The 27,943-nt window shown below is 42.4% G+C and overlaps 1 protein-coding gene across 6 annotated transcripts in view; it reads right to left on the reverse strand.

Moving 5' to 3' along the window:
* Nucleotides 1–4,232: 4,232 nt before the first annotated feature.
* The window catches only part of ell2 (elongation factor for RNA polymerase II 2), a 35,164-nt gene continuing 11,453 nt past the window's right edge, over nucleotides 4,233–27,943 (reverse strand). For 2 of the 6 annotated variants that reach the window (XM_036984040.1, XM_036984039.1), the window contains exons 4-13: nucleotides 27,647–27,798; nucleotides 23,503–23,762; nucleotides 22,138–22,262; nucleotides 21,954–22,026; nucleotides 20,994–21,723; nucleotides 18,539–18,602; nucleotides 18,188–18,359; nucleotides 12,493–12,537; nucleotides 4,984–5,160; nucleotides 4,233–4,641 (exon numbers count right to left, since the gene is read on the reverse strand). In XM_036984040.1, coding sequence (XP_036839935.1) covers nucleotides 4,525–4,641; nucleotides 4,984–5,160; nucleotides 12,493–12,537; nucleotides 18,188–18,359; nucleotides 18,539–18,602; nucleotides 20,994–21,723; nucleotides 21,954–22,026; nucleotides 22,138–22,262; nucleotides 23,503–23,762; nucleotides 27,647–27,798 — 1,915 coding nt within the window. In that variant the 3' untranslated portion in view covers nucleotides 4,233–4,524. Of the gene's footprint in view, nucleotides 4,642–4,983; nucleotides 5,211–12,492; nucleotides 12,538–14,180; nucleotides 14,236–18,187; nucleotides 18,360–18,538; nucleotides 18,603–20,993; nucleotides 21,724–21,953; nucleotides 22,027–22,137; nucleotides 22,263–23,502; nucleotides 23,763–27,646; nucleotides 27,799–27,943 lie in introns of those variants that run through there. The other 4 variants (XM_021610542.2, XM_036984041.1, XM_036984042.1 and 1 more) reach the window with 4 other exon arrangements.

Here is a 27,943-nt window from a genome sequence, read left to right on the forward strand (position 1 = left end):
ATTTTCAGGTGGGCAGGTTCAGTACTCCTTCACAATCCATACAGTTCTGAGTCATCTTTCACACCAAAACATTGAGATGTCTTTTAAACACTTGTTTGCCCTTTACAACTTCTCAGTAAGACTGCTGAACTCCAACAAAGTCACCATTTTGCTGGGAGTGGACCCTGTACTGTAGTAGTCTGCTGGGACTCATTTGGAGATCTCTGAAGCATTGTCAAGATGCTTCAGAGATCTCCAAATAAGTATTTTTCATGTCTACAAATCCCTCTAAAACATGTTGAGCTCATGGTCCATGCAGAGTTTGACTTTCAAACTGAAATGTAGTAACACTGGAATATAGTTTGAATTGTGACTGAAGAGGGCCTTCCTGTTTTTAAAAAGTCACCTCTGCTGCAGAGACCCAACGGAAGCCCCAATCATGACAGTACCATCAGACCGTACATCATTGGGGCTTCCGTTGGATGGGTCTCTGCATCAAGAGTGCATAATCTTCAGTTTCTTACTTACAATTTTGGATTTGTCCCCCCCACTAGGAAAGCAGAGAGAAAAAAGTTAACAGAAATGTCATCTTCCAGGGAACACATTTTATATCCTGTCTCCAGTATCAGTGCCTCATAAATAAAGGCTGAACCAGTATGTAGATATATACCAGAACAGTATTTCACTTTTTGGGGACAAAAATTCTAACACAGGTTTGTAAACATATTTCCCTTGAGCTCAAGACCTTGTTCATTAATGATATCATGAAATGTTCATCCTTAATCCATGCATTCATCCGTCTGTCAAACTAAATCAGCATGAGATGAATTCAAAAACTAAAACAGAAATGCTATTCGCAGTTCTTCCATAGTTCTGCTGCACTGACAAAACTGGAATCAAGGAGAAAATACATGTCTTTGTAATACAGATTTGTTCTCTGGTGGATGCATTAATTTATCAAGCAGAACAGCCTGTTTTCCTTTAAATAAAGAGATTGGCTACTCTAGAACAGCCCAATTAAAAACACAAACTTTAGCCAGGTTGATCCTGAGTGCTCTGGCTAGTCAAACAACAACAAAAGACTACAGCAGCCTTTTACCCCGTTTTTCATAAACATGTTTTCTATCCAACAACTTATGTCGGTCAACTTTCCAAATGTCGACAAAACAAAATACACTAGACAAGGTGGGATCTTTTTGTTTCAATAAAATTAATGATGCGAGAAATGGCGGTTGCCTTTACGCGCAAATATTGATATAACCATTGATGTAAACTTGGGAGTCACACAATCATATCATGTGGTCCTCCCACTACACCACGGGAAAGCATACAGCTTATGCTACAGATTAAATAAGGTATTTACTTCACAGGGTGGTGAAAGTGCAGTGATGAGCTTGATGCTTTTTTCCAATAAATATTGAGGGTCTATTCTAATAACATGATAGATGTTTGGCTGCCATTTGACAAATTAAAATAATGAAAACGCTCTCATGTAGGTAGCCTACTAGCACTGTACCTGGAGCTGTTGGCTGGAGCGCACATGCCACTGCCAGTGGGCACATTCGCTATATACAGTGCATTGCGAAAGTATTCGGCCCCCTTGAACTTTGCGACCTTTTGCCACATTTCAGGCTTCAAACATAAAGATATTAAAAAAAACTGTATTTTTTTGTGAAGAATCAACAACAAGTGGGACACAATCATGAAGTGGAACGACATTTATTGCATATTTCAAACTTTTTTAACAAATCAAAAACTGAAAAATTGGGCGTGCAAAATTATTCAGCCCCTTTACTTTCAGTGCAGCAAACTCTCTCCAGAAGTTCAGTGAGGATCTCTGAATGATCCAATGTTGACCTAAATGACTAATGATGATAAATACAATCCACCTGTGTGTAATCAAGTCTCCGTATAAATGCACCTGCACTGTGATAGTCTCAGAGGTCCGTTAAAAGCGCAGAGAGCATCATGAAGAACAAGGAACACAACAGGCAGGTCCGAGATACTGTTGTGAAGAAGTTTAAAGCCGGATTTGGATACAAAAAGATTTCCCAAGCTTTAAACATCCCAAGGAGCACTGTGCAAGCGATAATATTGAAATGGAAGGAGTATCAGACCACTGCAAATCTACCAAGACCTGGCCGTCCCTCTAAACTTTCAGCTCATACAAGGAGAAGACTGATCAGAGATGCAGCCAAGAGGCCCATGATCACTCTGGATCAACTGCAGAGATCTACAGCTGAGGTGGGAGACTCTGTCCATAGAAAAACAATCAAAATCTGGCCTTTATGGAAGAGTGGCAAGAAGAAAGCCATTTCTTAAAGATATCCATAAAAATTGTAGTTTGCCACAAGCCACCTGGGAGACACACCAAACATGTGGAAGAAGGTGCTCTGGTCAGATGAAACCAAAACTGAACTTTTTGGCAACAATGCAAAACGTTATGTTTGGCGTAAAAGCAACACAGCTGAACACACCATCCCCACTGTCAAACATGGTGGTGGCAGCATCATGGTTTGGGCCTGCTTGTCTTCAGCAGGGACAGGGAAGATGGTTAAAATTGATGGGAAGATGGATGGAGCCAAATACAGGACCATTCTGGGAGAAAACCTGATGGAGTCTGCAAAAGACCTGAGACTGGGACGGAGATTTGTCTTCCAACAAGACAATGATCCAAAACATAAAGCAAAATCTACAATGGAATGGTTCAAAAATAAACATATCCAGGTGTTAGAATGGCCAAGTCAAAGTCCAGACCTGAATCCAATCGAGAATCTGTGGAAAGAACTGAAAACTGCTGTTCACAAATGCTCTCCATCCAACCTCACTGAGCTCGAGCTGTTTTGCAAGGAGGAATGGGAAAAAAAATTCAGTCTCTCGATGTGCAAAACTGATAGACATACCCCAAGCGACTTACAGCTGTAATCGCAGCAAAAGGTGGCGCTACAAAGTATTAACTTAAGGGGGCTGAATAATTTTGCACGCCCAATTTTTCAGTTTTTTGATTTGTTAAAAAAGTTTGAAATATCCAATAAATGTCGTTCCACTTCATGATTGTGTCCCACTTGTTGTTGATTCTTCACAAAAAATACAGTTTTATATCTTTATGTTTGAAGCCTGAAATGTGGCAAAAAGTCGCAAAGTTCAAGGGGGCCGAATACTTTCGCAAGGCACTGTAAAATGCAACATTTCTCTTACAAAACCATCAGTAGTTGAAAATGCGATGGAAACCAATAACTTTTTTCAAATGTGCACTACGTCATCACGCAAACTTTTATCCGACGATTTTATAATATTTGCATGAAAATCAGTCATGAATTGGATGGAAACCTAGCTATTTTCTCACCCTCCCGTGTTCCCCCCCAAATCTTACTCCCCCCATTTTACACAGCCGCCCACACACACCTCCCTGACCTTTGTATTCCCTCTTTGACACCCCCCCCCCAGACAGACAGACACACACCTCATGCTGGTGTGTGAGACCTGTAGCCAGGTGGTTGTGATTCCCCCATGTAAACTAACACCTTAAGGCACCCTTTTGCACAGAGAGCAGAACCACTGATGTTGCGCAGGGTAGCGCCCCCCTGCTATCAGGGTATGATCCTCCTAAATGTAACCCCCCCCCCCCTATAACCCATATTGGTGTTGCGTCTCAATGGTCTAAAGTGGATCCTCTCCATCTACTTCACCATGCTATCAGGGTATGATCCTCCTAAATGTAACCCCCCCCCTATAACCCATATTGGTGTTGCGTCTCAATGGTCTAAAGTGGATCCTCTCCATCTACTTCACCATGAAGGAAGAGGGTGAAGGGAAGATGAGCAACTGCTGACAATTGGGATACGTTGGATTTTCTTTTTTTTAACTAGGCAAGTCAGTTAATAGACTAGTCAGTTAATAACAAATTCTTATTTACATTGACGGCTTACACCGGCCACACCTGGACGACGCTGGGCCAATTGTGCTCCGCCCTATGGGACTCAATCACGGCCAGTTGCGATACAGCCTAGATTTGAACCAGTGTCTGTAGTGACGCCTCTAGCACTGAGATGCAGTGTCTTAGACCACTGCGCCACTCAGAATCTCATGTGCAAAATGGCTTCAGAAAGTCAAACACATAAGGCCCATGTTTTTTGCATTGCTTTCGGAAAATAAACTTTTTAAACAATAAATCATGTGTGGACCACACACACACACACACACACACACACACATCTGAACAGTCCAAAATAAATACATCTTTTTTTTTTTACTTAAATACAAGTATTATATTTTCTCTGCTTTCAAAAATAAGTTACATTTTTGGATAAAGTCCTTCAAAGGCTAAAAGTGTTAAGTATCCCCCCTACCCCCACACGCATGTAGTTCCCTTCCTCTAGACCAGTGTTGTATAATTGAAGAGGAGCTTCATGAGAAACCATTACGAGAAGGGGGGGGGGGGCAGCAGAGACAGGGGGGTCTGAATAAATAAAAGCAAGTTGAAACCCCCTTGCTCCGCACACCCCTTAAACCACCTCAAAACTGTGTGGTCTTGAAACTGTTGCTCTAGCTCCAGGATTGGGAACTGCGCTGGTCAAAGTCAGCGATGAGGCGCTTGATGTGGGCCAGCTTGTTGTGCAGGTACTCGCAGCGCTGCTTCTCCACCTGGTAGTTTGGGCTGTGCTGCAGGGTGACACATACACAAAGAAATTAGACTCCATAATGTTACCTGATATGCAGTGTTTAGAAAGCCATTCATAACTTTTTTTGGAGAGGTTGAATTAGTTACTTGACCGCTCAATGTTCCGGCGCTGTGTTTGGTTCATAAAACACAATGCCTTGAACTGTACAGAATGCTTGTTTTGTTAGTCTGCCTCCCTGGACAGCTGTAACCAAGCTAAGCAAAGTCAATTAATCATCTAATGTTACTTACGGGCCCTTCCCAATAATGCAGAAAGAAACAAATTAAAATAATTACGAGGAATAAATTGAAAAATAAATAAATACACCATCAACAGAACACACCAGCAGCATACAACCCTGCATCCCACTGCTGGCTTGCTTCTTAAGCCAAGCAGGGTCGGTCCTGGTTGGGAGACCAGCTGCTGCTGGAAGTGGTGTTGGTGTTGGAGGGCCAGTAGGGGGCAGTCTCTCTGGTCTAAGGATATCCCAATGCCCTAGGGAAGTGAAGGGGACATTGCCCTGCATAGGGTGCAGTCTTTCAGGTGGAACATTAAACGGGTGTCCTGAATCTGTGGTCATAAAAATGGCACTTATCAATGACCATGGGGTCAACACTCATACGATAAGTTCCCAACCTAACCTCATTCCTAATTGGCATATCTCACTTCTCTCCACCTGAGAGCGGATGTGTGGTGAGCGTTCTGACAAAAATGCTTGCCGTGCATCACCCTGGTGGGTGCTACACATTGGTGGTGGATGAGGGGAGTTTCTCCCTACCATGTAAATTTACAGAAAAGCGCTATATAAATCCAATGAATGATTAAGATTTAGCCTTGGTTAGCCCAAGTCATTAAAGGGATATCGGGATTTTGGCAATGAGGCCCTTTATCTACTTCCCTCGAGTCTGATAAACTTTGTATACCATTTTTGTGTCTCAATGTCCAGTATGAAGGAAGTTCTAGGTAGTTTCGCGAACATGCTAGTAGATACCCATAGGCTTCCAGAAACTACCTCTAACATCCTTCATACTGGACAGACACAAAAATGTTATGCACGAGTTCATCGGACTCTGGAGAAGTAGATAAAAGGGCCTCATGACCAAAATAGCCCTAAATAGTTTGCTAGTAATTAGCGCTGGCCACATTAGCTAACTAAAGTACTTTACCTAGCCAGCCAGCTAGCCCACCCTTTGGCTGTATTTGTATTTATTATGGATCCCCATTAGCTGCTGCCAAGGCACTTTTCCTGGGGTCCAGCAAAATAAAGGCAATTATACATTTAAAAAATGCCCTCAGGCCTCTACTCTCACATATCTATAACACCAAATCTGTGTGTACATTTGTGTATAGTGCGTATGTTATCGTGCGTTTGTATGCATGTGTCTGTTTGTGTTGCTTCACAGTCCCTGCTGTTCCATAAAGTGTATTCTCATTTTTAAATCAAATTTTACTACTGGCACAAGTTACTTGATGTGTAGAAGAGTTCCATGTAGTCATGGCTCTATGTAATACTGTGCGATTTTTGACGTACCGATTCCACGGCACATTGAATTGACACGCAAAACAACGGCGGATTCAAAACTTCTAAATTTAAAATTATACAAAATTCTTGCAACCAATAGAATGATACAATCTTCCCAGCTCTGCAGATTTTTCTGCAAGGAGGCAGAACCATTAGATCATTTATTTTGGTACTGTCCATATGTAGCTCGTTTTTGGTCACAGGTCCAGGAATGGCTGAAGAATTGCAACACTTACCAAAAACTAAAACTAAACTATACTTAATTTCCACAAGTGCTGTGCTTGTTGAATGTCCTTCCCTATAAGCGTGCTGAAAGTCTTGTCAATTTGTTTACTGTAAAATAGCATTGTATCTGGGTCAAACAATTCTTTCTAAAATAATACTAAGAGTTGGTAACAGGCTGATTGGTCGACTATTTGAGCCAGTAATGGGGCCTTCACTATTCTTAGGTAGGGGAATAACTTTTGCTTCCCTCCACGCCTGAGGGCACACACTTTCTAGTAGGCTTCAATCGAAAATGTGGCAATATTGTCCCCTATTATCCTCAAGAAATGTTCAATCCAGGTTGTCAGTCCCCAGTGGCTTGTCATTGTTGATAGACAATTTTTTCACCTCATCCATACTTAGTTTACGGAATTCAAAATTACAATGCTAGTCTTTCATAATTTGGTCAGATATAGGTCAGCGTTTGTTGCTGGCATGTCATGGCTAAATTTGCTTATCTACCCAATTTTAAAAAATCATTAAAAAGTAGTCGGCAGTAGGTTTTGTGATAAAGGAGCCATCTGATTCATTGAATGATGGAGTAGAGTTTGGCTTTTTGCCAAATAGTCACTTAAGGTGCTCCAAAGCTTTTTTTTCTCTTTCTAGCATTCTTTATGTCATTTATCTTTGTTTTAGTGTAGTTTCTTCTTTAAATGTGTCAAGGGCAATGTTCTGGTTGCTCGTCATTACACACTGCGAACAAACAAATATTCTTCACAACATAGAAATCACTACAGAATGTCTTGTATGACCTCATTCACAATATTAGGCCCAGCCTTAGGAACTTTGGTTTTCCTAGATATGGCTACTATATTGTGATCACATCGATGGATTTGGATACTTCTTTCAAACAAATTTCTGCTGCATTAGTAAAGATAAGATCAATACATGTTGATGTCATTCCTGTACTGTTTGTAACTACCCTGGTAGGTTTATTGAGAACCTGAACCAGGTTGCAGGCACTAGTTAAAGTTTGAAGCTTTCTCTTGAGTGGGCAGCCTGTTGAAAGCCAATCAATATTTAAAAATCACCCAGAAAGTACACCCCCCTATTGGCATCACACACATTATCAAGCATTTCACAAGTTATTCAGATACTGACTGTTAGCCCTTGGTGTTCTATAGCAGCGTCCCACCAGAATGGGCTTAAGGTGAGACAGATGAACCTGTAGCCATATTACTTCAACAGTATTTAACACGAGATCCTCGCTAAGCTTTACAGGAATGTGGTTCTGAATTTAAAAAAACAGCCACACCTCCACCTTTGGCATTTCTGTCTTTTCAATAGGTCTTACAACCATGTATTGCTAACCCCTGGAAAAAAGGTATTATCTAAGTGAGTTTCAGATAGTCAGAATATGAATGTCATCTGTTAATAGCAAAATAATTGATTTCATGAACCTTATTTCTTAAGCTACATATGTTAATGTGGGCTATATTTAAACACTTTCCTGTGATGCTTAAATTGTTTTTCTTGCTTTAAAATGTGAAACTTAGCAGAGGTAGACATGGCTCAGGTTATTTTTATTAGTGCAGGGTGAGCTGCACACAATGGACTTACTGATAGGGCACACCAACTCCGTGCTAACAGTATTACTCTTGTTCATAGGCATATGATTACTGCATACAATAGCTGTAGGATCAGCAGAGGCATTCAGGGCAGTAAGAGTGACATAAATTAGGTTACTTTCATTGTCTCTTTCAACACCCCTAGGATAATATACATTTGCTGAAGCATTATGACAACAGTAGGGATTAAATGAGTTGGACTTGGGTTATTGATAAGTCATTGTCTCAACGAAGCCTAATAATGCTGTGAAAGGATTCAGGATCCCAAATGATTTGGGTGGATCCAATCCTCCTTATAATACAATGTCCACTTCTTAAAGTGAGACTGGAACGTGTTTCAAGTCTCCCTTCCAAAATGGGTTATGACTCGTGAAGGACAAGTAGACAGCCAGACTTCAACTTCACTCCTGCTGGTGCATGTACACTACCGTTCAAAAGTTTGGGGTCACAATCTCATCTCGGCAAAAAAACGAATCTTGTTGTTTTGGAAAAAGAGGGAAGCGCCCTCTACCAAATTATGGCTCAGTGAATTGGCAAACACTGTACACTTAGAAAGAATTAGATATATTCTGAACAATAAATTATCAACATTTGATCAAATCTGGCAGCCTTTCCTCTCCTCCTTGGACGAGTCGGCGCTGTGAATTTGTACTTATTAACGCACTCTCAATTGTAATATTTTAATCTACCTTTGGGCAGCATGTGCTGGCCCTGCCACCCGAGCAGTTGGGGGGGGGGGGGGGACGACATCTTCCCTCTACGTGTCCTTGTTTTGTATGTCGTGTTTGGTATTATTTGGTTTGCACCTAGAACTCTGGGTCTTGTTGTTCCTGTATGCTCTTTTATGTTTAGATAAGAATTGTATACCTGTCTTGTATACCTACCTATACATCATTCTTGTGTGTGTTTAATAAAAAATATTTGAAACGAAAAGTTTGGGGTCACTTGTGAATGTCCTTGTTTTTGAAAGCACATTTTTTTGTCCATTAAACAAAATCTAATTGATTAGAAATACAGTGTAGACATCGTTAATGTTGTAAATGACTGTTGTAGCTGGAAACTGCAGATTTTTCATGGAATATCTACGTATGCATACAGAGGCCCATTATCAGCAACCATCCCTCCTGTGTTCCAATGGCACGTTGTGTTAGCTAATCCAAGTTTATAATTTAAAAAAAAAAGGCTAATTGAGCATGAGAAAACCCTTTTGCAATTATGTTAGCACAGTTATAAACTGTTGTACTGATTAAAGAAGCAATAAAACTGGCCTTCTTTAGACTAGTTGAGTATCTGGAGCGCCAGCATTTGTGGGTTCGATTACAGGCTCAAAATGGCCAGAAAACGTCAGTCTATTCTTGTTCTGAGAAATGAAGGCTATTCCATGTGAGAAATTGCCAAGAAACTGAATATCTCGTACAATGCTGTGTAGTACTCCCTTCACAGAACAGCGCAAACTGGCCCTAACCAGATTGGAAAGAGTGGGAGACCCCGGTGCACAACTGAGCAAGAGGACAAGTACATTAGCGTGTCTAGTTTGAGAAACAGCCTCCTCACAAGTCCTCAACTGGCAGCTTCATTAAATAGTACCCGCAAAAAATACCAGTTTCAACGTCAACAGTGAAGAGGCAACTCCGGAATGCTTGCCTTCTAGGCAGCGTTCCTCTGTCCAGTGTGTGTTATTCTGCCCATCTTAATATTTTATTTTTATTGGTCAGTCTGAGACATGGATTTTTCTTTGCAACTCTGCCTTGAAGGCCAGCATCCTGGAGTCGCCTCTTCACTGTTGACGTTGAGACTGGTGTTTTGCGGGTACTATTTAATGAAGCTGCCAGTTGAGGACTTGTGAGGTGTCTGTTTCTCAAACTAGACACTAATGTACTTGTCCTCTTGCTCAGTTGTGCACCGGGGCCTCCCACTCTTTCTATTCCGGTTAGATCCAGTTTGCTCCGTTCTTTGAAGACAGTAGTACACTGCAATGTACGAGATCTTCAGTTTCTTGGCAATTTCGCGCGTGGAATATCCTTCATTTCTCAGAATGCGTCAAGCATTGCGCTGTTTATCAAATCAAATTTATTTATGTAGCCCTTTGTACATCAGCTGATATCTCAAAGTGCTGTACAGAAACCCAGCCTAAAACCCCAAACAGCAAGCAATGCAGGTGTAGAAGTACCTGACTTCAAGCCTATCAACTCCCGAGATTAGGCTGGTGTAATCGATGTGAAATGGCTAGCTAGTTAGCGGGGTGCGCGCTAATAGCGTTTCAAACGTCACTCGCTCTGAGACTTGGAGTGGTTGTTCCCCTTGCTCTGCATGGGTAACGCTGCTTCGAGGGTGGCTGTTGTCGATGTGTTCCTGGTTCGAGCCCAGGTAGGAGCGAGGAGAGGGACGGAAGCTATACTGTTACACTGGCAATACTAAAGTGCCTATAAGAACATCCAATAGTCAAAGGTATATTAAATACAAAATGGTAGAGAGAGAAATAGTCCTATAATAACTACAACTTCTTACCTGGGAATATTGACGACTCATTTTAAAAGGAATCACCAGCTTTCATATGTTCTCATGTTTTGAGCAAGGAACTGAAACATTAGCTTTCTTACATGGCACATATTGCACTTTTACTTTCTTCTCCAACACTTTGTTTTGGAATTATTTAAACCAAATTGAACATGTTTCATTATTTATGTGAGGCTAAATAGATTTTTATTTATGTATTATATTAAGTTAAAATAAGTGTTCATCAGTATTGTTGTAATTGTCATTATTACATTTATTTTTAAATTTTTTTTAAATCGTCCGATTAAATCGGTACCGGCTTTTTTTGGTCCTCCAATAAAATCGGTATCTGCGTTGAAAAAAATCATAAAATCGGTCGACCTCTAGTTTCAAGCTACAATAGTCATTTACAACATTGTCTACACTGTATTTCTGATCGATTTGATGTTATTTTAAATGGACAATTTTTTTGCGCTTTTCTTTAAAACAAGGAATTTCCTATGTGACCTCAAACTTTTGAACGGTAGAGTAGCTAGCGATTAGTGTCATTGCTAATTTATACCACATGTACAGTACAGTCGGGAAGTATCCAGACCCCTTGAATATTTCCAACTTTGTTACATTACAGCCTTATTCTAAAATGTCCCCCATCAATCCACACACACACACACACACACACACACAACAAAGCAAAAATGGAAATCACATGTACATAAGTATTCAGACTCTTTGATCAGTACTTTGTTGAAGCACCTTTGGCAGCGACTACAGCCTTCGCTGTCAGAGTGACCATCGGGTTCTTGGTCACCTCCCTGACCAAGGACCCTCTCCCCCGATTGCTTAGTTTTCAGGGCGGCCAGCTCTTGGAAGAGTCTTGGTGGTTCCAAACCTCTTCTATTTAGGAATGGAGGCCACTGGGTTCTTGGGGACCTTCAATGCTGCAGAAATATTTTGGTACCCTTCCCCAGATCTGTGCCTCAACACAATCCTGTCTCAGAGCTCTACGGACAATTCCTTTGACCTCATGGCTTGGTTTTTGCTCTGACATGCATGGTCAACTGTGGGACCTTAAATAGACAGATGTTCCTTTCCAAATCATGCCCAATCAATTGAATTTACCAGAGGTGGATTCCAAACAAATTGTAAAAACATGTCAAGGTTGATCAATGGAAACAGGATGCACCGGAGCTCAATTTCAAGTCTCATAGCAAAGAGTCTGAGAACTTATAAGGTAAACTTTTTTTTTTTTACCCCTTTCTCTCAAATTTCGTGGAATCCAATTGGCAGTTAATGTCTTCTCATCGCTGGAACACCTGTACGGTCTCGGGAGAGGCGAAGGTCGAGAGCCGTGCGTCCTCCGAAACACCACCCAACCAAGCCGCACTGCTTCTTGACACAATGCCTACTTAACCCGGAAGCCAGCCGCACAAATGTGTCGGGAAGAAACACCATACACCTGGCGACCGTGTCAGCGTGCACTGCGCCCGGCCAGCCACAGGATATCCCTGAAGGACAAAGCCTCCCCTAACCCGGACGACGCTGGGCCAATTGTGCGCCGCCCCATGGGTCTCCCGGTCGCGGCCGGCTATGACAGAGCCTGGACTCGAACCCAGAAACTCTAGTGGTACAGCTAGCATTGCAATGCTATACCTTTTTTTGTATAATTTTATAAAAACCTGTTTTCTGTGCCATTATGGCGTATTGTGTATAGATTGATGAGCAAAAATGTTTTATTTAATCAATTTTAGAATAAGGCCATAACGTAACAAAATGTGGAGAAAGTCAAGTGGTCTGAATTCCTTCCGAATGAACTAAGCGTGTAATGCAAAACTGAAAATGGCTATCTATGCTGCATCGCAAAAACAAGTGCTTGGCCCAAAATTGGGTCTTGACGCAACTACGCAAGGAAACACTATTTTGCCTAGCAAATTCAGATTTACATACATTAGCTAGCTAATAGCTCATTGACTAAGTTTGCTATTGAAATATTTGTTTTACTTACTAGTCTCATTTTGTTGTACTCTTTCATCACGTCTTCATGTACCTCCTGCAAAAGATGAAACAACGTCGCTTTCATTTACATGAGCATGTGTTCCATTGAGACCAGACTTTAAATCTGACCTGGTACTCTTTGGTGTAGACCTAGTTGTTATATGACCTGAGGGGTATACTACAAAGCAGAATCAATGAGGTAGCCAGCTAAATTTGCCTAAATATTCTTAATTATATATATTTTTTGAAAGACCAGCTTGAAAATGGGCATGGTATAATTGACTCAACGACCAAAAATGCATACAGTGCCTTCAGAAAGTAATCATACTAGGTCTTCAAGGGTCCAAAAAGTTAGACCCATTTTGAAATGGACCTGGGGCTTTCCCACCCAGACCCAATATGCATTATTACATTTTTTTTTTTTAGAGACCTGGTCGGATCCAGACCCATTCCGATCAGTGCGGGAAGCTGAATAAGTTTAAGCTACTTTATTAAAATCGGAGCTGATAAAGCGCGAGAGGAAGGAGACAGGTGCAGCTCTAGGAGGCAGGGGAAGGGCTATACTGTGAGCGAGTGACACGGGGAGCAGGGGGGAAGAGACCGCAACCAACCAAGCCGACTCACGCTACAGTAGACTAATAGCTAGGTTATTTATCATCAAATATGATTATGTATTATGTCTTGATTGCATCAAACTGGGAAAAGCTAGTTAAGCTAGCTAGGCTAATTGAGTCTGCAGTGCATGCGCATTCTCAGCCTATAGTTTCAAATAAAAAGTCAGAAAATGAATTCTTAAAAGTCCATTGGGAGAGGGAGGGTTCTAAGCTGACATATGGAATTGTTTTACGATAGCTATATAGTAAAACAAGGTAGCCTAGTGGTTAGAGTGTTGGACTAGTAACCGGAAGGTTGCAAGTTCAAACCCCCGAGCTGGCAAGGTACAAATCTGTCATTCTGCCCCTGAACAGGCAGTTAACCCACTGTTCCTAAGCTGTCATAGAAAATAAGAATTTGTTCTTAACTGACAAAAATAAATAAAAATCATCCATAGTCATACTATTTCAGCACTTTAGGTAAAGACATTTGAAAAAAAAATACAAATGGTCAAATATTGAATTTGGCCTTTACTACTATAGCCCAGAAAACATTGAACAACATTCATAAACAGAAAAAGGTCAAAAAATCTATAACAAGGTTTTGAAGTGTTTGTCCTATATTTAGGATATAAAACAGCTGAGAAAAAAAATCTAAAATAATATTTCAACACAAAAAAAGTCACTTTTTCAGGTCCCTGTCTTTCAAAGAATTCGTAAAAATCCAAATAACTTAATTGTAAAGATCTTCATTGTAAAGGGTTTAAACACTGTTTCCCATGCTTGTTCAATGAACCATAAACAATTAATGAACATGCAACTGTGGAACGGTCGTTAAGACATTAACAGCTTACAGACGATAGGCAATTAAGGTCACAGTTATGAAAACTTAGAACACAAAATGGGCCTTTCTACAGACTCTGAAAAACACCAAAAGAAAGATGCCCAGGGTCCCTGCTCATCTGCGTGAACGTTCATTAGGCCTGCTGCAAGGAGGCATGAGGACTGCAGACGTGGCTAGGGCAATAAATTGCAATGTCTTTACTGTGAGACGCCTAAGACAGCTCTACAGGGAGACAGGACGGACAGCGGATTGTCCTCGCATTGGCAGACCACGTGTAACAACATCTGCACAGGATCGGTACATCTGAACATCACACCTGCGGGACATGTACAGGATGGCAACAACAACTGACTGAGTTACACCAGGAACGCACAATCCCTCCATTAGTGCTCAGACTGTCCCCAATAGGGTGGGCTGAGGGCTTGTAGGCCTGTTGTAAGGCCTCACAGGCAACAATGTCGCCAATGGGCACAAACCCACCATCGCTGGACCAGACAGGACTGGCAAAAAGTGCTCTTCACTGACGATTTTGTCTCACCAGGGATGATGGTCGGATGTGTTTATCATCAAAGGAATGAGCGTTACACCGAGGCCTGTACTCTGGAGCGGGATCGATTTGGAGGTGGAGGGTCCGTCATGCTGTGTCACAGCATCATCGAACTGAGCTTGTCATTGCAGGCAATCAATGCTTTGCGTTACAGGGAAAATATCCTCCTCCCTCATGTGGTACCCTTCCTGCAGGCTCATCCTGACATAACCCTCCAGCATGACAATGTTATCAACTATACTGCTCGTTCTGTGCTTGATTTCTTGCAAGACAGGAATGTCAGTGTTCTGCCATGGCCATCGAAGAGCCCGGATCTCAATCCCATTGAGCACGTCTGGGACCTGTTGGATCGGAGGGTGAGGGCTAGGGCCATTCCCCCCAGAAATGTCCAGGAACTTGCAGGTGCCTTGGTGGAAGAGTGGGTTAACGTCTCACAGCAAGAACTGGCAAATCTGGTGCAGTCCATCAGGAGGAGATGCACTGCAGTACTTAATGCAGCTGGTGGCCACACCAGATACTGACTGTTACTTTTGACCCCCCTCCTTTTGTTTCACGTCTGTGGAACTTGTTCAGTCTCTCCCTCTCCATTTTTTTGGGGCACTAAAAACAGTCTCATATACTTCCATTAATGTTTTCAACTGGTACTGGGGGACCTTCAGACGAGTCTTGTGAGGCTTGTGGGTGTCCTAGAGCAAGCCTCTGGCTTGGCGGACTCACTAAGCACAAATGCATATTTTGTAAATAATGTTGTAAATAGTGTTGGAGTGTGCCCCTAGTTATCCTTACATTTTAAAAACAAGGAAATGGTGCTGTCGGCTTTGCTTAATATAAGGAATTCTAAGTGATTTATACTTTTACTTTTGATACTTAAGTATATTTTTACTGGCTGACTTACTTGAGAAACTTTCTGTTAAAAGGAATCTATACTTTTTCTCAAGTATGAAAATTGGGTACTTTCTCCACCACTGCATATTTGTGAGAGTCTCATCAAGTTAGTAGGCGCTAAAGATTATTTTGATAACTTATGATTGGCCAACAACAAGCTACACACCCAACTCATGAAAAAGCAAGAGCATCAACATAAAATATCTAATTTCTCTCTCCCCCGCTACTGCAGCAGTCTCGTTCGGATCTGTAAGGGCCCTTCCGGACAAGTCAGTTCAAATTACACATACCGGAGACAATCATATTAGATCCAATCCAGACCGGTGACATGTATAATTCTGGATCCGGACCAGTTCGGGTATTTAGGAAAATGTGGATCCGTGAAGACCTCTAATTTATACCCCTTGACTTCATACCCCTTAAATTTCACGTTGTTTTACAGCTTGAATTCAAAATGGATTATTTCTCTGAGATCTACACACACTATAACGAAAAAGTGAAAACATGCAAAAAATGTTTAGCCAATTAAATGAAATGCATAAATCTAAATTTACATAAGTATTCACACCCCTTTGCTATGATACTCCAAATTGAGCTCCAGTGCATCCATTTTCCTTTGATTATCCTTGAGATGTCACTACAACTTGGAGTCCAGTCCACCTGTGGCCAATTCAATTGTTTAAACATGGTTTAGAAAGAAACACATCTAATATAAAAAAAGGTTAGAGCAAAAACTATACCATTGAGATCTACGGACAGTTCCTTGGACTTCAAGATAGAATTGTGATGAAGCATAAATCTTGGCAAATGTTTAAAACAATTTCTAGAATGTTGAAGTACAGTGGTCTACATCATTGGGAAATTGAAAAAAAATATGGAACTACACAGACTCTGCATAGAGCTGGCCATCTGACCAAACAGGCAAGAAAGACCTTGATCAGGAAGATAACCAAGAACACAATGACCACCCTGACAGAACTACAGAGTTCATTGGCTGAGATGGGAGAACCTGCCAGAAGGACAATCTACAGCACTATACCAATCTGGGCTTTATGAAAAAGTGTCCAAACAGAAGCCACTCCTGAGAAAAAGGCACGACTGGAGTACGCAAAAAGGCCAGTGAAAGACTCCGATCATAAAAGCAAAAGGTGACGGTAAAAAGTTTATTTGGTCGAACACAAAGCATTATGTCTGGAGAAAACCTGGCACAGCTCATCACCTGTCAAACACCGTCCCTACCGTGAAGCATGATGGTGGCAGCATCATTCTATAGGGATGCTTTTCAGCAGCAGGGACTGGATGGATGGCGGGATCAATGAATGGAGCCAAATACAGGCACTGACTCTCTTGCACTGGCTCTATGCACACTCACTAGTCTCTACCCACACACATACTACACTGACACACACTGTTGCTACTCTGTTAAATATCCTGATTGCCTCGTCACTTTTACACTTACATAATGTATATACACTGTATTACCTCGTACCACTGCACGTTGACTCGGTACTGATACCTTGTATAGCCTCGTTATTGTTATTTTATTGCGTTAAATATATTTTTTTTTTTAAAGGAAAAGCTGTCGTCTTTTTAACTCTGCATTGTTGGAAATGGACTCGTAAATAAGCATTTCACGGTAGTCTCCACCTGTTGTATTCGGCGCATGTGACCAGATCTTGACGAGATCCTGCTTCAGAATGAAAGTGAATGGGGCGAAGATTTACGTTCCAACAGGAAAATGACCAAAGCATAATGAAATGAGTTTCCATGGCCGTGCAGCCACACAAGCCTAACATCACCATGCCCAATACAAAGTGTTGGCTAGAGTGGTGTAAATCTCACCGCCATTGGACTCTGGAGCAGTGGAAACGCATTCTCTGGAGTGATGGATCACACTTCAACATCTGGCCATCCGACAGATGAATCTGGTTTGGCGGATGCCAGGAGAATGCTACCAGCCCGAATGCATAGTGCCAACTGTAAAGTTTGGTGGAGGAATAATGGTCTGGGGCTGTTTTTCGTGGTTTGGGCTAGGCCCCTTAGGTTAAGATTTCCCTTCACTGGAACTAACAGCATAAAATTACATTCTAGACGATTCTGTGCTTCCAACGTTGTGGCAACAGTTAGGGGAAGGCCCTTTCCTGTTTCAGAATGACAATGCCCCAGCGCACAAAGCGAGGTCCATACAGAAATGGTCTGTCGAGATCGGTGTGGAAGAACTTGACTGGCCTGCACAGAGCCCTGACCTCAACCCCATTGAATATCTTTGGGATGAATTGGAACACAGACTGTGAGCCAGGGCTAATCGCCCAGCATCAGTGCCTGACCTCACTAATGCTCGTGGCTGAATGGAAGCAAGTTCCCGCAACAATGTTCCAACATCTCGTGGAAAGCCTTCCCAGAAGAGTAGAGGCTGTTTTAGCAGAAAGGGGGGCAACTCCATTTAAGGCCCATGATTTTGGAATGAGATGTTTCTAAAAACATGTTTTCACTTTGTCATTATGGGGCATTGTGTGTAGATGGGTTAGAAAAAACTAATGTAATCCATTTTACATTCAGGCTCTAACAACAAAATGTGGAATAAATCAAGGGGTGTGAATACTTTCTGAAGAAACTGTATCAGCTTGGAGAAGGACATGCTCAGATATCCAGGCACTGTATCCAAGTTCAGCTTTCTTAAAATGAACCAGAAAATCAATAGTAATTTCTGGCTGTTTAATGAAATTAGCTGGCTAACTCATTGAACCTGCATTGTAGTATACCCCTCAAGTTATGTGGCATAGATTGTTGTGTTTTGACCTGGTTGTAACTGTGGTGTAGTTTGTTATAATCTGACCTGGTACTCTTTGGTGCCAGGCGGTAGCCTCCTGCACTGAGCGTCTAGCTGGGTGAAGTGGCGAGTGATCTTCTCCACACGGGCATGCAGGATGCGGTACTCCTCATACTCTGCATTGAAGTTGTCCTTGTAAGTCTGCCTCTGGTCCATGGACACCACTGCCATGTACTTACTGTAACGGGACAGCAGCACAGGACAGTGACACACACACGTGCCATTCAATTGTATTTCAGAGGGCTAAAGGGGGGTACCATCCCCAAAAAAGGTTGATTGGCAGCAGTGGCATTCTTATGGAAGCTTCATGTTCAACATAGAACAAAGAGGATTAAGTCAGTAAATAAAAGTACTCACCATATGTAATCTGGCATCACAGTGGTGGAGGAGTCTGTGGAGTGGACTGGCCTCTTTTTATTGTCTGGGGAATAACAAAGACACACATCAGACAATTACATCAACTGACATCAGAACAGCTCTCTTTACTAGCCTTAAAATAATGACTAGCACCCCCCCCCACACACACACAATTATTTGTTGTTGTAAACTAACACTCGCACTTGACGAGGTTCCCTCTTACTAGCTCTAAATTTGCTGAAAGCTACTATGAGGAAAAATGTATTTACTATAACTGATGTGGTTGTCCCACCCATCTTAAAATGAACTATACGTCGCTCTGGATAAGAGCTCCTGCTAAATGACTAAACTGTAACGTAAATGTAAAACAAGCTATTCAAAAGTACTGGTCTTGAACGAGTTGTCAGAGTGAACCCTTGGACAGATTTCTGAGTGTGCTGCTCAGGGCGGACCAATCTTTACTTATCATAAAGACAAGGTATATCAGTGAATTTAACTTCCATGATTAAAGGTTTGTTGGCACCAATTACAGGGCAGAGACAGAGTAGAAAATGCTGAGCTTGAGTCCAAAGGATGAAAGAAAATTGGTTTGTAAGGTTGGATGTAGAAGAATTGGCACATACATACTAAATCAGTCATCATACATACCAGTTGAAGTCTGAAGTTTACATACAGCTTAACCAAACACATTTAAACTCAGTTTCACAATTCCTGACATGTAATCCTAGTAAAAAGTCCACCGTCTTAGGTCAGTTAGGATCGCCACTTTATTTTAAGAATGTGAAATTATTTATTTCAGCTTTTATTTCTTTCATCACATTCCCAGTGGGTCAGAAGTTTACATGCACTCAATTAGTATTTGGTAGCATTGGCTTTAAATTGTTTAACTTGGATCAAACATTTCAGGTAGCATTCCACAAGCTCCCCACAATAAGTTTGGTGAATTTTGGCCCATTCCTCCTGACAGAGCTGGTGTAACCGAGTCAGGTTTGTAGGCCTCCTTGCTCACACACACGTTTTCAGTTTTGCCCACACATTTTCTATAGGATTGAGGTCAGGGCTTTGTGGTGGCCACTCCAATACCTTGACTTTGTTGTCCTTAAGCCATTTTGCCACAACTTTGGAAGTGCTGACTGATGTCTGAAGATGTTGCTTCAATATATCCACCAAATTTTCCTGCCTCGTGATGCCATCTATTTAGTGAAGTGCACCAGTGCCTCCTGCAGCAAAGCACCCCCACAACATGATGCTGCTGCCACCCCCGTGCTTCAAATTTGGGATGGTGTTCTTCGGCTTGCAAGCGTCCCCCTTTTTCCTCCAAACATAATGATGGTCATTAAGGCTAAACAGTTCTATTTTTGTTTCATCAGAGCAGAGGACATTTCTAAAAAAAAAAGTACAATCTTTGTCCCCATGTGCAGTTGCAGACCGTAGATTGGCTTTTTCAATGGCGGTTTTGGAGCAGTGGCTTCTTCCTTGCTGAGTGGCCTTTCAGGTTATGTCGATGTAGGACTCGTTTTACTGTGGATATAAATACTTTTGTACCCGTTTCCTCCAGCATCTTCACAAGGTCCTTTGCTGTTGTTCTGGAATTGATTTCCACTTTTCGCACCAAAGTACATTCATCTCTAGGAGACAGAATGCGTCTCCTTCCTAAGCGGTATGACGGCTGCGTGGTCCCATGGTGTTTATGCTTGCGTACTATTGTTTGTACAGATGAACGTTTGGAAATTGCTCCCAAGGATCAACCAGACATGTGGATGTCTAAAAACAAAATTCTGAGGTCTTGGCTGATTTCTTTTCATTTTCCCAAGATGTCAAGCAAAGAGGCACTGTGTTTGAAGGTTGGCCTTGAAATACATCCACAATTGACATAATTGACTCAAATTATGTCAATTAGCCTACCAGAAGCTTCTAAAGCCATGACATAATTTTCTGGAATTTTCCAAGCTGTTTTAAAAAAGGCACAGTAAACTTCTGACCCACTGGAATTGTGATACAGTAAATTATAAGTGAAATAATCGGTCTGTAAACAATTGTTGTAAAAAATACTTGTGTCATGCACAAAGAATGTCCTAACCGACTTACCAAAACTATAGTTTGTTAAGAAATTTGGAGAGTGGTTGAAAACCGAGTTTTAATGACTCCAACCTAAGTATGTACATTTCCGACTTGCTGTACATACATACATACATACATACATACATACAACTCAAGTGAGAAACGTACTCCAATACGCAAGCAGCCCATCATGTTCAAAGCATGCATACACTTTGCCCTTTCCAAGCGCACACACACCATGAGTGCACTTTCAATGCCTGGTTGCGCATTGCTGTCATTACAAAACCATGGATTGGAATCAGGCCTTACATGATAATGAGCAAGCACTCACACCTTTCCCTTCTTAACAAGGCATTAAAGCATGAAGCCAAACCAAGGCATTAAGGTAGACTACCTTCGTCTGAGCAGAATAGGCTTTTGGCGGGGATGACTGGCTTTCGTCTTTCCTCCCCGTTGGCGCGGTCTCTCTTCCTGGGCCTTTGGCCGTCCTCAACCTGTACCTCTGGGGGGCTGACACCATCGCATGTGATGCTGTGCCCCTCCCTACAGCGCTCCTTCTCTCTGTCCTTCCCTTTGTGCTTCTTTGACTTCTTGCTACTGCTGGGCAAAGGAGGGGGGATAATGGTAGAGGAAGAGGATGATGAAGAGGAGATGGTGAGGGCTGGGCGGCTGGAGCTGGCCGGTGGCAGCATGCCGGAGCCATAGCGGTCGGCGGTCCTGCCTGGGGGGCTGGCTATCGGTGAGGAGGGGTCCAGGCAGGTTGAGCTCTGGTCAAGGGGCAGGTCCTGGGTGCCACGGCCCTCAGGCGTGCTGGGCGAGCTGGAGTTGGAGCCCAGGCCAGGGTGATGAGACATATGACGGCGGTGAGAAACGGGCAGCTGGGAGGGAGGGGGGAGGTGGTTGAGGGGCGGGCCAGCCGTGGTGGGCCTGGCTGGGAGAGACGAGCGTTTGGTGGTGGCGGGAGCGGCGCTGTGGTGGCTGTTGTCCCCCTTGGTGGCGCTGCGGCGCACTCTAGAGGACGAGGTGGGGGTGGTGGGTGGCCCTTGGCTGGTGACATGGGAAATGCGGGGCTTCTTGGGCATCAAGGGGTCAGTGAAGTGACTCGGCAACTCGGGCTGGCACTTCTGAAAGACACAAACAAACAATTCAAAACACAAAATATCTCTACTGTGAATGAGTGATAAAAGGCTATTTTTGATCCAAATAAACATTTATTTGCATAGGCTTGAGATAAAATGTCTCTTTACAGGAGAGACCTGGTCATCAGGTTTGGCTTGTCTGTTAACTTACACGCTGGTTTGTGCAAGTAATACTGAAGGTGTGTGTCTAACAGAGTGTAGAGTTGAGGCGTTACCTGTGGGGAACCCGGGAAGCCATTTTTAGGAGGACCGCTGGAGGAAAGCGGCTCAGTGGGAAGGCCCAGTTTCCTGAGAGAGAGGGAGAACCAACTGTGAGCCACTGCTACATAGTCACCACAAGGTTCTGCTTGCAAGAAATGCAGGGGCCTGTTCAGGAGGGTGAAATGTATTGTGACCTACCGGGCCAGAATCCCATTGACCTGAACGCGGTCGTCCTCAGAGTAGCCCAGCCAGTCCCTCTGCACCTCACGGTACACAAAGTCCTTCAGAGTGTACGAGTTATCTTTGGGGTTCAGGTTGGCCACCTGTGAACAAATATACCCACAAACAAGATTTCCATTTGAAAAAAGTGCTCTCCAATCATTTGGGAGCATTAAAAGCAACTCAAATACAACCACTGGTATTACTTTTTTTTCTATTTTTTTTTTTTTTTTTTAAGAGTTAGACTTTTCTTCCGTTAATGAAATGCCCTACTTGCATCTCAACCTGGGTATGAAATCACTGCATTTCAAATCCAATCTCTGTATTCAATCACAACATTAGGCAAATCCCCAAACAAGTATGAGTATTGTGTTTTCTGTATACCAAGCATGGGTAGTCAGCTTAACCACAGTTGCTGTTGCCAAGTAAACCAGTCTGAGTAGTTCAGTACATCATCTGCAATAGCTAGTATAAGTGTGTCTGTGTGCTTGATTCTTGCTGTGTGATCTGTGGGTGCTTGGTTCTTGCTATGTGTGTGTGTCTAATAAGACTAATGGCTTTCATGTATGGCTGCTTGGTTCTTTCCGTGTTCAGTAATTGTGAATGAAGGTCATTGTACTACAGGGAATTGGTCTCCTAGACTGATTTGCATTCAGTGTTTAATGCCTAAGAAGGGTGAGGGGTCCTAAGGGTAAACAGGAACATTTGTCTTCTCATACAGTGCTGCCAGTTACTCATACTTGACATAAATAGTTAGGACCCCCCCCCTCCTCACTTTTATATGAAACCAATAAAAGTACTATTCTCCCCCCTCTTACTTGTTTTAGGGTTCTATCCCCCCCTCTTGTTGTTGCAGGATGCTAGCCATTATGGTTGCAGAGTTGTAACCAAACATGTTGCAGGCTGCTAGTCTAACTTATTGCAGGGGTACTAGCCGCCTCTTTACTTGTTGTAGGGGTACTACTAGCCTCAAAGGATCTGCATGGTCAATCTGGCGTCTGCAGTGGCGTACAGCATTTACTGCGATACAGCCTCTGCAGAATGCAGGGCATTCATACTTGCGCTTCGTAGAGCAGTTGTGAAGGAAGTGAGTTTGTGTTTATACAGGACCTCCCACCCCCACCTACCGTTAACCAATCATGTCAATGCGGAGCAAGCCCTTCCACATTGTTACAAAATTTGGAAGGCGCACAGCAGTGTGGAGCTCAATTTTGGCCTCTGCATGCCTCTGGAGGTGCTACAATTACATCACATCCTCTATACGGAGCATCCAACTACATTTTCGGACCAAGCATAAATTGGCTTCTAGCCTCACGCGTTGCAAGGCGCTAGCCTAAGCCTTACTTGTTGCAGGGTACTCCCAAGAGAGCTGCAGTCCTTCTGACTGACCCCGTCCCGCTGCATCCTGGCCAGTAGCTCCAGCTTCTTGTAGGAGCGCAACGCCAGCAAGTGGACGAGGCGGTCGCGGTATGGGCGCTGGGAAACCAGGTTGTTGGCAAGGCACTTGCGGATGGTCTTGGCTGGGTTGATGGGGGTGGAGCGTTTGCGCTCCGCGACTGGTTCAGAGCCTGACGGCGCTGGCTTGCGGATCTGGACTTTCTTACCTGAGGTTAGAGGGGGGCGAAGGAGGTGACGCTGAGAAAAATGGCACACAATCTGTCCAAAACCAATATCCGTTGAGACCATGGCATTATGGAACCTAAGAACTACACAGTCCATTTAGTTGATCATGTTTCTCTGATACTTAAAATGTTGTATTGCTTACCTCAATTGAGTTTACAGCAGAAACGGCACTCCTCGCTAACTAGCAGCTTAGTCACTAACAAAGGTTTTTATTATTAATATGACATCATAATAATGTTATTGAACACTGACTGAAAGAGGAGTGTGAAAGCCAGCAGGCACTTGGAACACTAGAGCAGGGATAAATCAATTATCAGCAGGCAGATTTTTTCTTATACGGATGGTTGGTCAAATTGAAAGTCCAAACAGATAAACACAATTTTAGAGTGGCCATTAATGTTTCCAGCACAAAGTACACCTGTGTAATGATCATGCTGTTTAATCAGCTTCTTGATATGCTACACCTGTCAAGTGGATTATCTTGATGAAGGAGAAATGCTCACTAACAAGGATAAACAAATTTGTGAAGAACATTTTAGGGAAATAACCTTTGTATGTATGGAACATTTCTGGGATCTTTAATCTTAGCTCATGAAACATGGGACCAACACTTTACTTTGTTGTGTTTATATTTTCGTTAAGTATAATATGACAAACTATTTCAAATATTGCTTACATTTGAATAAGATCATGTATCTCACTATTATGCATGGGAATACTTGAACAGATTTCCAAAATTAAAATCACTTGGAGATGATTCCCTGGTCTTTTTACAGTCTTATGACAAACAATAAAAATACATATTTTTAAATGCTCAGAGTGATTTTTTGTTGGGCCAAATAAAACCACCTGCGGGCCAAATTCAGCCCGGGTGCTGCCAGTTGGGGAACCCTGCCCTAAAGAGTCAGTTGCTACTCTGTGTGTTCGGATCTGGATGTGGACTGAATTTGAACTGACTGTACGTTACTAGTACAAGATACATCATAGAAGCCTGATTTGGAGAGACTGAGTTCCCAATGTAAAAGTCAATGTCATTAAGAGGATCCAGAGAATCTGGCCCCCAGCTCATGATGTCTGATTAGTCAGGATGCCTTGACATTTCTCCATAATGCTCTCCAGTGATTATGAAATTCTAATGCGCTCTACAAGATTAAAGGTTAGAGAGAAACGTGTACCCTCGTCTGCCGCCTCCTCCGGGCAAATGCAGATAGAGATCTCGCAGTCTATGTGCACAAACCACACATCAATTTTTGCTGTCTCAAGGCCTGGTGAGAGACTGAAGTAGGTGAGTTGCTTGCATCAGCTGCTAATCAGCTTTGCTTTCAGCGCTGGCCAGCCTAGTGACTTTACATGGGAGATAATAAAAACACAGCTACCCATCACAGCAGCTCTGTTGGCTTGTTATCAGAATTACAGTTTCTGCCATGACATGCATCAAATTCAATTTGATGGGTCACATACACATATTTAGCAGATGTTATTGCGGGTGTAGCGAAAGCTTTTGTTCCTAGCTCCAACAGTGCAGTAGTATCTAACCATTCACAACAATGTGACCAATAAAATGTGATGCATGTCATTCAAACCAACAGACCTGCCGTGTAGCAGTGCTGTGTGTTTATGATTTCACTTTGGCGTACTAAACTCGGAATAGCATCAAGTAAATGAGTCTCCCATTTAAGACAAACATTGCATAAGGTCCCAGGCCAACATACATAACGGACAAAGCCTAAACAAACTAAATAAATGAAGGCTAGGGCTAATTTTGCACATGTTAATAGGAGTGCTTCTACTGAGCCAGCTGTTACATGCCCAAACTCCACCCCTTTCCTCTGCTCCCCTCTCAGTTTCCATCTGGGACACAATATGCAAATTAATCCCCACGGGCAGAAACTAGACCGAAAGGTTGGTTTAACTGACTTTTCAAGTTTGAGAGTACAGAGAGCAAAGATTTCATGGATTCCTACAGTTAAAGATGCACTATCCAGCCATTCCCTGGTTGCTAAAATTCTAATAGTTCGCCAAATTTAAGTTTGTGAATAAACAAGCTAGTGTGGAGAATCATTGTACCATCTAAACTGCTGTGAAATACATTTTCCATAAGCAGAAATATTGTACTTTCAGCTGTTTGAAGCTGGTGTACAACACCAAAAGTGAAAGATGAAAACAAAACTTGAGAATGGGAAGCATATAAATAGCATACATAGAACATATCTACCACTTCTTAGACTTGCTTTCATTGAGAATGACATTTCAAAAAACACATCTGCAAATTTGGTCAGATCACCTAATAACTTACATATTGCAGCATTAAATATAGTTCCAGAGAAGCCCTAGAGGCAAAGACGCAAATCTGCTTACTGTTGAGAAAACATGCAATTCCATGTTAAATAAACAATACCAATTCATGTAGATAACTGGAACTATATTTCTATTAGAAACTGGACAAGCCCTGAACATCTCCCCCTTTATGAACATTGCTATACGATTGTCTAAACTAACGCCTATTCAGACAAACTGGTAGACGCTGTGTTTTGCGCAATCATGTGACATAGCACGACTTTATCCTGTATTTTAGGCCTTATCCCGTAATGAGAATTACACCAAAAATTAAAGCAATTGTCTGATGATGGTGCTGGACCATCTGGCATAATGAAAATGGAACAGTGATGAAAAATCTTTCAATAAACCTTTCAAATCCAGGCATGTCACATAATTGCGCAAAACACAAGGCATTCAAATTATAATCACATACAAAGAAGCCTATGGGGCACACTGCCTTTTAGAGTAACATAACTGGTGACAAATGGGCCATTTGGGTGACATCAAATCTATGTTGTTACATGGCGCCTGAAGAAAAACTTTGCCAGTGAAACTCAGTTTATGGCCCTCTGCTGTGGGAGAACTCCGTCCACTCCCAGGTCAGTGGAGGTAGATTTTGCTTGACCAGTTACAGCAACAGTGAGCTGTTACGAGGGGAAAGGAGATCGAGAGAATGTGCAGCGTATCTCCACCGGAAAAACGGGACGAGAGAGCCAAATTAGATTAGCCCGAGATTTACTTTCCCTTTTACACGTGGCCAACCTTAATCCAGTCGTAGTGTATTAGAAATAGAAAGGCAAGACAATTGGTTTGGCTGTAGGCCAGTGTTGTGTTAAATAAGAACTATTTGCAGAGTGCGACTAACCCAGATATGGCATACAGTGTCAATACTCATAAGTGAGTGTTTCCCCTATATTAATTTAGGAGTGGTGACCAAACACTGCTGAATTGTTGCCACCGCTGCAAAAAATACGTAATTATATCTGCAGAGATGCGCTTTTAAATGTATAGTCATTCAATGATAGGAAGTCTATGGGAACATCTAGTATGTCAGTGCACTAACACTAGCTTTCAAAATGAGTCCTTTTTGGCTAATCACAGCAGTCAACAAGCTAATCAGCTACCTAGATAGCTTTCTAGCACATTTACCAACTTGTTTGTAAACAATTAACAAGCTAGTTAACTACCAAACGTTCTTGTCAAACTGTCAGAATAGTTAGCAAGCAACAAGATATTCCAAAGGTCTAAAAACCACTTACATCTGATTTATATGCATTCAGACAAGTCACATGGCCAGGAATCAGATTTGTTTCTGATTTCAAACCACCTACGAATGTAGTTTGAAATGGGTCTTGAAATATCTGATTCCATGTGCTTTTTGGCTGTTTAGACTGCAGGAAAAAATGTTATAATTGAATCGGATATGCAAAAAAATTGAGTGGAGTCACTTCAAATTGCCAATGTGAACAAGCCTTAATGGGCTGGACCCAAAGGGTTTACTCAGGCGCAAACAAAGGAAATGTGGGCTTAAATGGATGGAACTTGCCTTTGAAATGGCCTCCATGCTTGAGGACTTTGGTTCCATCCTCCTCAGCCAGCGTCATGCGCTCCCGAGTCACCTGGTAGGAGTCGTTGGTGGCACATAACGTGACTTTGTCTTGAACCACCCCCAAGGACACCAGGTGCGGGGTTCCCGAACTGGAGAGGACGGGGGGGGGTTTCAGTCCCACAGCACAGGGTTTCTCAACATGGACCATCTCAATTCAACCAATTACTCATTAACAAGGCTCAATGACAAAATTCTGACACCAGTGACAATTATTTCAGTTAACTAACCAGCTTA

Source organism: Oncorhynchus mykiss, chromosome 7 (assembly GCF_013265735.2).
Source record: "Oncorhynchus mykiss isolate Arlee chromosome 7, USDA_OmykA_1.1, whole genome shotgun sequence".
NCBI classification, from domain to species: domain Eukaryota; kingdom Metazoa; phylum Chordata; class Actinopteri; order Salmoniformes; family Salmonidae; genus Oncorhynchus; species Oncorhynchus mykiss.